The 10,253-nt window shown below is 39.5% G+C and overlaps 1 protein-coding gene across 1 annotated transcript in view; it reads right to left on the reverse strand.

Moving 5' to 3' along the window:
- Nucleotides 1-3,896, reverse strand: part of LOC115157179 (suppression of tumorigenicity 18 protein) — a 57,890-nt gene extending 53,994 nt beyond the window's left edge. Inside the window, exon 1 of the mRNA XM_029705207.1 lies at nucleotides 3,597-3,896. Within this exon, the coding sequence (XP_029561067.1) occupies nucleotides 3,597-3,855 (259 nt within the window). The 5' untranslated portion in view covers nucleotides 3,856-3,896. The remainder of the gene's footprint in view (nucleotides 1-3,596) is intronic.
- Nucleotides 3,897-10,253: the final 6,357 nt, after the last annotated feature.

The raw sequence follows: 10,253 nt of genomic DNA on the forward strand, positions 1-10,253 counted from the left end.
GTAATTCAGGGTTGGAGCTGGGTTAGGAACACAGCATGTCATTTGTAGTCGTTGGTTATACAGAAAATATGCTAGAGGTGCAGATGTTAATGCTGCCTTTGATGCTATTAATAGAGTTCACACTAGAAGGTATGGAAATGTTTCTAGTACAGAGGAGCCATATATCCCTTTCCAGAAACTGAATTTGAAAGAGACATATGCACAGATAGATAAATGATTTTACTATGATGAAAGCTCATGATATCTTTTAAAGTTAGCTATTTACTGTAAGGTTGGAATTATGTGAGAGTAACAAGATGGAGTATTGGTAAAGTGGACAGAATTGTGGGTCCATCGACCTAGATGGGCTGAATGATATTATTCGTATAATCCACATACTTCTCTCTTCATACTGTCCACATAGTGGTGCGTGTGAACAGAATGTGGAGCCTATCTCCCTCAACGTGACCAATACAAAGGAGATGATTGTGGACTACAGGAAAAAGAGGACCGAGCACGCCCCCATTCTCATCGATAGGGCTGCAGCGGAGCAGGTTGAGAGCTTCAAGTTCCTTGGTGTCCACATCACCAACAAACTAACATGGTCCAAGGACACCATGACAGTCGTGAAGCGGACATAAAAAAAAAATATTCCCCCTCAGGAGACTGAAAAGATTTGGCATGGGTCCTCAGATCCTCAAAAGATTCTACAGCTGCACCATCGGGAGCATCCTGACTGGTTACATCACTGCCTGGTATGACAACTGCTCGGCCTCCGACCGCAAGGCACTACAGAGGGTAGTGTGTACGGCCCAGTACATCACTGGGGTAAAGCTTCCTGCCATCCAGGACCTCTATACCAGGCGGTGTCAGAGGAAGGCCCTAAAAACTGTCAAAGACTCCATCCACCCTAGTCATAGACTGTTCTCTCTGCTACCGCATGGCAAGCAGTACAGGAGCGCCAAGTCTAGGTCTAAAAGGCTTCTAAACAACTTCTACCCGTATCTCTGTTGTTATCATCTATGCATAGTCACTTTAATTAACTCTACCTACACGTACATACTACCTCAACTAACCGGTGCCCCCGCACATTGACTCTGTACTGGCACCCCCCTGTATTGTTAATTTATTTTTTACTGCTGCTCTTTAATTACTTGTTACTTTTATCCATATTTTTTGAAACTGCACTGTTGGTTAGGGGCTCATAAGTAAGCATTTCACTGTAAGGTCTACACCTGCGCATGTGACTAATACAATTTGATCTGCCCTCTGCAAATATTTGATGCCAACAGTGTATGCTGATAAGCCAAATACATGTTACTGTAAGCGTGGACAAAATAGAGTTACATCAGTTAAGGATGGAAAGTCAGACCCTACAGTACCAATAAAAAGGCCTGTTAACCTCCATGTAACACTGGATTGCCATCCTGCACCATACTGCATACTAAATCAATTTCAATGCATATCATCAATTATTACATTGAATGTAAACAAGTTATCAAAATGCTTCTGTGTGTTTTACGTTTTTCAAGTTTCAAGATGCATTTTTTATTAGTCGTATGTACAGGATACACATGGTATACACTATCCAACGAAAAGCTTACTTGCAGTAAGAAATAATAAAATATCAAAATATGAACATAAAGTTAATGGCTCAGAAGAATAGAATATGCAATTTAAAAAAGTATAATACAGGAAGGCAAAATGTATATAATAAACAAAAATAGAAATGCAACATGTAAAGTGTTGGTCCCATGTTTCATGAGCTGAACTAAAAGATCCCAGAAATGTTTCATATGCACAAAAATGTTATTTCTTTCAAATGTTTGTTTACATTCCTGTTAGTGACCATTTCCCCTTTGCCAACATAATCCATCCACCTGACAGGTGTAGCATATCAAGAAGCTGATTAAACAGCATGATCATTACACAGGTGCACCTTGTGCTGTGGACAATAAAAGGCTACTCTAAAATGTGAAGTTTTGTCTCACAACACAATGCCACAGATGTCTCAGGTTTTGAGGGAGCGAGCAATTGGCATGCTGACTGCAGGAATGTCCACCAGAGCTGTTGCCAGACACTTGAATGTTTATTTCTCTACCATAAGCCGCTCTTCACCTGCGGGATGGTCTGAGACAAGCCACCCGGACAGCTGATGAAACTGTGGGTTTTGCATGACCGACAAATTTCTGAACAAACTGTCAGAAACTGTCTCAGGGTGCTCGTCGTACTCACCAGGGTACTGACCTGACTGCAGTTCAGCGTCTTAACCGACTTCAGTTGGCAAATACCTACCTTCGATGGTCACTGGCACGCTGGAGAAGTGTGCTCTTCATGGATGAATCACGGTTTCAACTGTACCGGGTAGATGGCAGACAGGGTGTATGGCGTTGTGTGGGCAAGCAGTTTGCGGCTGTGAACGTTGTGAACAGAGAGCCCCATGGTATGGTTATGGTATGGGCAGGTATAAGCCACGGACAACAAACACAATTGCATTTTATCAATGGTAATTTGAAAGCACAAAGATACCGTGACGAGATCCAGAGGCCCAATGTCGTGCCATTCATCTGCTGCCATCACCTCATGTTTCAGCATGATAATGCACGGCCACATGTCACAAGGATCTGTACACAATTACTGGAAGCTGAAAATGTACAAGTTCTTCCATGCCCTGCATATTCACCAGACATGTCAATCCAGAGCATCCCAAACATGCTCAATCGGTGACGTGTATGGCAGCGTTTCAGTTCCCACCAATATCCAGAAACGTCACACAGCCATTGAAGAGGAGTGAGATAACATTCCACAGGCCACAATCAACAGACTGATCAACTCTACGCGAAGGAGATGTGTCGCGCTGCATGAGGCAAATGGAGTTCACACCAGATACTGACTGGTTTTCTGATCCACAGCGCCACTTCTTTTTAAGGTATCTGTGACCAACAGATGCATATCTCTATTTCCAGTCATATGAAATACATACATTAGGGTCTAATGAATTAATTTCAATTGACTGATTTCCTTATATGAACTGTAATTCTTTGAAAAATCTTTGAAATCACTGCATGTTGAGTTTATATTTTGTTAAGTGTAGTACAATATTTAGTGGGCATAAACGTAAACTAAAAGTAAAGTTTTTGCCACATAGAGAAGTCAGATTGGAGGTACATTAGCATGTGAAAAGAATAAACAGGAGCATTCACAGTTACACACTCCACCTGGCTGCTCACCAATGTCCTTGTCAGAAGTCCACCCACCGCACTGGCTTACACTGAAAGACCTCCTGGGGACCGCGGTGACCATTCACTGGGTTCTCTCTCAGTCCCATGCACCTGTGACTGTTTTTGTGTTAGCTATTTTTTGCTTTGTCTTTTTCCTGGCAGCGTGGTATCATTGGAGACACACTTTCCCTCAAAAGGAATTCTCCTGCCCAACAATGTGGTTTGTTTGTTTGTTCACTGGCTGGAAAGAGCAGGCTAGCTGGAGAGTCAAATGAAAAACAATGTTGCTAGTAATATTTAAAACGGCCACAAGAAAAATAAGCTGAGAGACATAGGCCTATGACTATTTGAAATAAGGTAGACACACTTTTCCTCCATCGGTTGTTGGTTCCTTACCTTTTCGCAGGGACTCACAGGTGCAGCTGGAAAGGTTCTCCTTGCTCTCCTCGGACGGCTCATCCGGCTTCTCCATGGTCCTGGACCTTTGAGAGCTGCTTTTCCATATTCCAAAGGACTTTGCCACAATCGCTTTGTCTGCTCCTTTCATTGTTTTCTGTAAAACACATTTACAGCATGACTTCCCAGGTTTATCCCTCTTGTGAGTTATCTGCCCCCTTTTCTGGCTCTCAATAAACCTGTGCTCATCTTTCCCCATGCCCAAAGTAAGAGAGAATTAGGGCATTGTGTGCATATGCATTCTCTTAAGCTTTCCAGAAAATGGCCCGATTGCCCTGGCATATTTTTTTTTAGAGCACTTGAAAATTGTTTCTTTGCTTGACATTTTGTATCTGTGTGTGCAGAGCAGAGCATCATTGCCTGAATAAAACTGCTATAAAACAATACTTCAAAAAGTAAACAGTAGATATGCAAAAACTGCAAATGATTTCAAATTTAATACAACTTAAAGGAAATAAAAATAGCACATTATGCCCTAATTGAGTGCTGTACAGTCCACAAATACTATTACAAGGCCGATCAGGATTAGCGGTGGAACATACCTAGTTATCTATCCCTGGGTGCCAAGACAGCTAGCAGTGGGCAACTCAATTTCAAAAGCTGGCAAATCCAGTTGTCTCTTAAATACAGAAAGTACTTAAATCCAGAGCTAACACAAGAAAAAGACAGATAAAGGGTGCTCTGCATATCACGGCAAAAGCTTGTGCACTTTTCAGAATCACTGGCTAGGTTAAACAAATATGCTAAGTAGAGATCAAACCAATCCTTTGATCTGCAGCCTAGTTTCCAGAGGAATGGCTTGGCTGTTGTTGTAAATAACTTGTATAAATCTGTACAATTTGCCTTCAGGTAATATCAAAAGTGCCAGGGATTCATAGGCAAATACCTTGTTAGAAAATAGATCAGATAAAAAAAGCATATAAATATTTTAACTACATAGCTTATACTCACTGAACCATCATTTGTATGCATTATATTCTGAGGGTTATATGATGATTGTAAGCTACTGTACACTACTGTAGTAGATATATTTGAGAAGTGGCTGACGAATGAATTAGAATCTAGAATCTAGTTCTATCTAGTATTGGGGAGGTAAACAAATCTCTCCTACCTCCAGCATCCCAGTCCAGTCAAACACAGTGTCAAACATTGTTTCCAAACTTGATACAAGAGAGGCTGGAAGAATTCGAATGCAGATCGCTATGCAACTTGCTGACTAACTTTGCCCCTCTGTTTTGATTGAGCACACAAAGAAAAACGCTGTCCATTCAAAGTAAACAGCATAACTCTTTTCAGAGATGGGGGACCATGAACAAACGAGGCCATGTCCTGAGCTGTGGGCAGCCATTAGCCACTCTCCCTCCCTTCAGCAGAGCATAGCCCAGTGAGGGCCACTGGGTCTGGGACCAGCTGACACCACACTCAACAGGCCAACAGTGCAACTTCTGTTGCAAATAATCTTCCCTCCCTCCCAATTTGAACAGACAGTGAGCTTTTCAGTTTAGCAGCTGGCTTTAACACTTTACCTCTGCTCCTCATTCTTCTTTTTGGGGACACAGCCATGTTTGTCCTGTAGTCTCTCTATGAGTTGTGGTGGTCACTTGGAAAATAGCTGTAACAAATAAAGAAACAGGATGGATAAATTGTATCAACACATTGATTTCAGTAGCTACCTCTGGTGGTGTTCAGAAGTAGTATAGTTAGCTTTGTAAAGTTGTAGCTCATGTCACAAAAAAACATTGAAGACTACAAATTAACAAGTTATATTTTCACTTCTTATAGTTAAGTTTCACAAATTGTGGGCTTCAACCACACACGTTTGTCATTTTTAACGTATTTGCTTAACGTTATATAGCTACTAGCTAGCTTGCAAACTGGTGTGAAGTGCCCTTTTCATAGCATATTTTCTAAGCTAGCACACCAACCAACATGTTTATTGTAACTTGTTCAAGAAATCTTTAACTTCTGATCAATACAATGAATACATTACCTTTGATGTCACTCCCCTATGTGTTGCAAAGGTATGCTGTATCAAAGATGGTGGATATCTCGTTCAGTGGTTACCAACCTGTGGTCCGTGTGGGTACTGCAGCGGGTCCGCAAAAAGTGTTGAGGGAAAAAAAAGTAAGGTAATGTATTGATCAGATTTGATAAAAAAAAAGTGTTGATTAAAATATATATATATATTTTTTTTTATCAACACTTTTTTGGGGAGTCTCTCTTTTTTTCTTCCAAAAATAATAACAGTTGCGAGTATTAATCGTAGTATAAGCAATTTTAAAATAGTTTTCACAATGCAAATTGTTTAGAATAATAACAATAATAATAGGTATTTAATAAGATACGTTCACTGCTAAAATTGACAGCCACGATATTTTATGTAAAAAAATATATCCAGGACTCCGCAAATAGTGGTTCTTTTGGAGGTGATTTTGTGGTCCCTGGGACGGTTGGGAAAGGTTGTAAACCAGTTATACTTTGGGAAGGCAGGTAGCCTAGTAAATAGAGCGTTGAGCCAGCAGGTTGCTGGATCGAATCCCCGAGCTGACAAGGTAAAAAAAAACTGCTATTCTGCCCCGGCCCCTGGTGGACAAGGCAGTTAACCCACTGTTCCCCGGTAGGCCGTCATTGTAAATAAGAATTTGTTCTTAACTGACTTGCCTAGTTACATTATTATTATTTTTTTTTACAAATGCGTAGTCGATTTCTGATGGTCTCCGCCTACTGTGACTGTTTGGAGGGAACTTCCTCTGACCTGTGCCACCTCCTAAAACACCCCACAGTGCTTATAGCTCATACTGTTAAAGTATGAGGTTAAGGAATTAAAGAGGCATAACTGTGTGGATGTAGATGTCTTCAGCCACTGGAAAGACGTGGTACTTGATAATCAGTGTTAAAACTTAACTAAAAAGCCTAGAACTTCTATTGACATCATATTTAGAGTCTACAATACATCTTCTATTGACATCATTTTTAGAGTCTACAATACATCTTCTATTGACATCATTTTTAGTCTACAATACATCTTCTATTGACATCATTTTTAGTCTACAATACATCTTCTATTGACATATTTAGAGTCTACAATACATCTTCTATTGACATCATATTTAGAGTCTACAATATATCTTCTATTGACATATTTAGAGTCTACAATACATCTTCTATTGACATCATTTTTAGTCTACAATACATCTTCTATTGACATATTTAGAGTCTACAATACATCTTCTATTGACATCATATTTAGAGTCTACAATATATCTTCTATTGACATCATATTTAGAGTCTACAATACATCTATGGACATCATATTTAGAGTCTACAATTCATCTTCTATTGACATCATATTTAGAGTCTACAATACATCTTCTATTGACATCATATTTAGAGTCTACAATATATCTTCTATTGACATATTTAGAGTCTACAATACATCTTCTATTGACTTCATATTTAGAGTCTACAATATATCTTCTATTGACATATTTAGAGTCTACAATACATCTTCTATTGACATCATATTTAGAGTCTACAATATATCGTCTATTGACATCATTTTTAGAGTCTACAATACATCTTCTATTGACATCCTTTTTAGAGTCTACAATACATCTTCTATTGACATCATATTTAGAGTCTACAATACATCTTCTATTGACATCATATTTAGAGTCTACAATACATCTTCTATTGACATCATATTTAGAGTCTACAATACATCTGTAGACATATTTAGAGTCTGCAATACATCTTCTGTAGACATATTTAGAGTCTACAATACATCTTCTGTAGACATATTTAGAGTCTACAATACATCTTCTGTAGACATATCTAGAGTCTACAATACATCTTCTGTAGACATATCTAGAGTCTACAATACATCTTCTGTAGACATATCTAGAGTCTACAATACATCTTCTGTAGACATATCTAGAGTCTACAATACATCTTCTGTAGACATATCTAGAGTCTACAATACATCTTCTGTAGACATCTCACAGTGGACGACTGGTGGGCTACATCTTGATTCTGAGAACCCTAGAAAAACCTGGAACTGAATCACATCCCTCTGTATCAACTTGTGAGATGGCAGTGACTGTTGTGACGTGAGTGTGGTGTGAGGCACATATGCATTATAGAAGGAAATGGTGAAGTGACAGCTAGATTCTGGGTGTGATACAGTACATGTTGGAATGACTAACTAATAAGGGATGCATCAGGCTGTTAGCCTTTAAAAAAAACATCTATGTGTTATACTTTATCTTGTCAATCAGATGCCTGGAGGGAGAGGTGACTGATAACTTGAATTAATCATTAAACATTATTGCACATGTTAATTAATTAATGGTAATTAATGCCTCTTAATAACATATCATGACGAGGGCAATATTCAAATGATCAAACTGATGTTTTGTCTGTCTGGGTTGCTACATGTCTGATTAATTACTGTCATAATGAGCTATAATGGGTAATGTGTTTTATGGGCATGGGAAAGCTAATCACTAATGTCATTGTGGGAATCAATGGGATACTTCTATAGCTGTAGATGTGACATAGTGCCCTTGATTAACCTACTTACTTTGTCTAGAACGTAGAGTGCATATCTTCCATAATTTCATACAAAAGCATTCTAAACCGTTTGACAAATCCCAAATCTCCCCCCTAGATGAAAACGCAAATGAGGAGAGAGGAGGGAAAGAAACATCTCTCCATCTCTCTGACGATGAGAACAGAAACAGCAAGAAGTTCTAACAAGGAAAAGCCTGCCAGGTGGCGAACTGGCTGCACCAACAGAACGCACAATCTGTCTGGCTTCTCCTTCCAAACCATTGACAGCTGCCATCACCAGCCTCGCACACTCGCACTCAGTGGCTCCTCAGCATCTCTGCCCATCCCTCTTTAGTGGTAATCCTGCTAACCCCAGAGACAGGGTCACCTGGCCCCCATAGATGGCCGTCTGGGGGCCCTGCTGGCCCCCTGGATACCTGCCTGTGGATGGGTGTGGGGCCCAATGCAGGGGCCATGGCTCAAGGAGGACCATGTTATTATATATACAAAGCAAAAGGATGCCTTTGACCTGCAAACATAGCTTCTTCTCTAAAATGAAACATCTACAGACCAAATGATATGAATGATTTAGAAATGATTTTTCGGTTGAATCCTTGATTTAATTTAATTTCACCTCGAAAACTGAATCCATAACTAACATAAATGTTGCTTTTTCATTGTCCATTTTGTACAAATGATATACCCCCCCACCCCCCAGATAGTGCAAACCTAGCCATACAGCGCACACAGGCATTTTTGTTTTTACAGTTTTCCAGAACGCTAGCATTGCAACTGGGGCTAAAAATAAAACCTTGGCAAAGTTATTGTGATTCCTTATTGGTCCCATAGTTTGATTTCACATTTAGCATTTTGCATTCCCCTCTGCGTAAACAGTTCATTCTTCTCCTCCTGTGGTACAATGAGACTTGAGTGACTTTGGCAGCAGATTTTGGATCGGTGCTCCTGAATCCACCAGTGTATGTTATCAGCAGGTAAACAAGCTTTCGAACAATGCCATGATGGGACTGCAAGCAACATGAAGAGACTCATCTCAGAAGCTATACAACCCACCAAAGCTGGTGTCATTTCCTCAACACTGCCACTGCAGCTGGAAAATGCATGGCTGTTAGTTACAGTTTAAATCACTGTCTATTTTCAGACACTCCAAAACTATTTGTACAGATTTAATTTACTTGTCAGTTACTTAGCAGCCAGATTAACCCAATAAAACAACAGATTTGTAATGTTTACTGGCTTCTTTGCGGTTTTGTTTCGGAGGAGGAAATGGAAAAAAGTGTCATGCACACTAATCAATAGGATTTACAGTGTTGTGGTATTCAAATAATTATTCTCATTTGCAAATGGAATAGTTCACTCTATATTTGAGAGGATTACATACAATTCTGTACTGAATGTGAAAATTACTTGAGGAGCACTTCAAATGCATTTAGTTATAATTTTGTATACTTTCTGTTGCACTTAAGATAAGAAAAAAATCTTGTTAACCACACATTAGAATGTTACTTACCAAACTTTGCCTCATATGTGCCTTTAGGGCACAGCATAGCTACTCAACTATAAACCTACGCACTCTCTCTTCCTAGTGAGTGTAGGAGCCCCAAAGCCTCAGGTCTTCTATGGTGAATTATCTCTACGGTAGTAATTACCTACAAAGCTATGTCATCAGATGTAGATTTACACTAACAACACAGTAAATGTTTGAATAAAAAAATATCCATATTTATGTGAATGTGTTACTAATAGTGACATTGTGGGGGTTTCATGTGGTGGGTAGAACATTTCAGATCCAGATATTGCTGCTGACTCCCTCATATTTCTCACTCGTTTCATCAGGAATTAAATCTGCCCCTGTCTGGGTTTGTGCCTGTAGTCGAGTGAAAGAAGGGAAGAAGGGACAATAAAGGAGAAAATAGGAGGCATGTCTGTTTGATCATCATTCTGTTTAGGTGAAGTTCTCTGCTTGGTCTCTCCAGTCTCTGACAGCAGATGTATAACCTAATCTCTTTCCCTAACCCCATTCTTATA

This window comes from Salmo trutta, chromosome 21 (assembly GCF_901001165.1).
Source record: "Salmo trutta chromosome 21, fSalTru1.1, whole genome shotgun sequence".
Lineage (NCBI taxonomy): Eukaryota > Metazoa > Chordata > Actinopteri > Salmoniformes > Salmonidae > Salmo > Salmo trutta.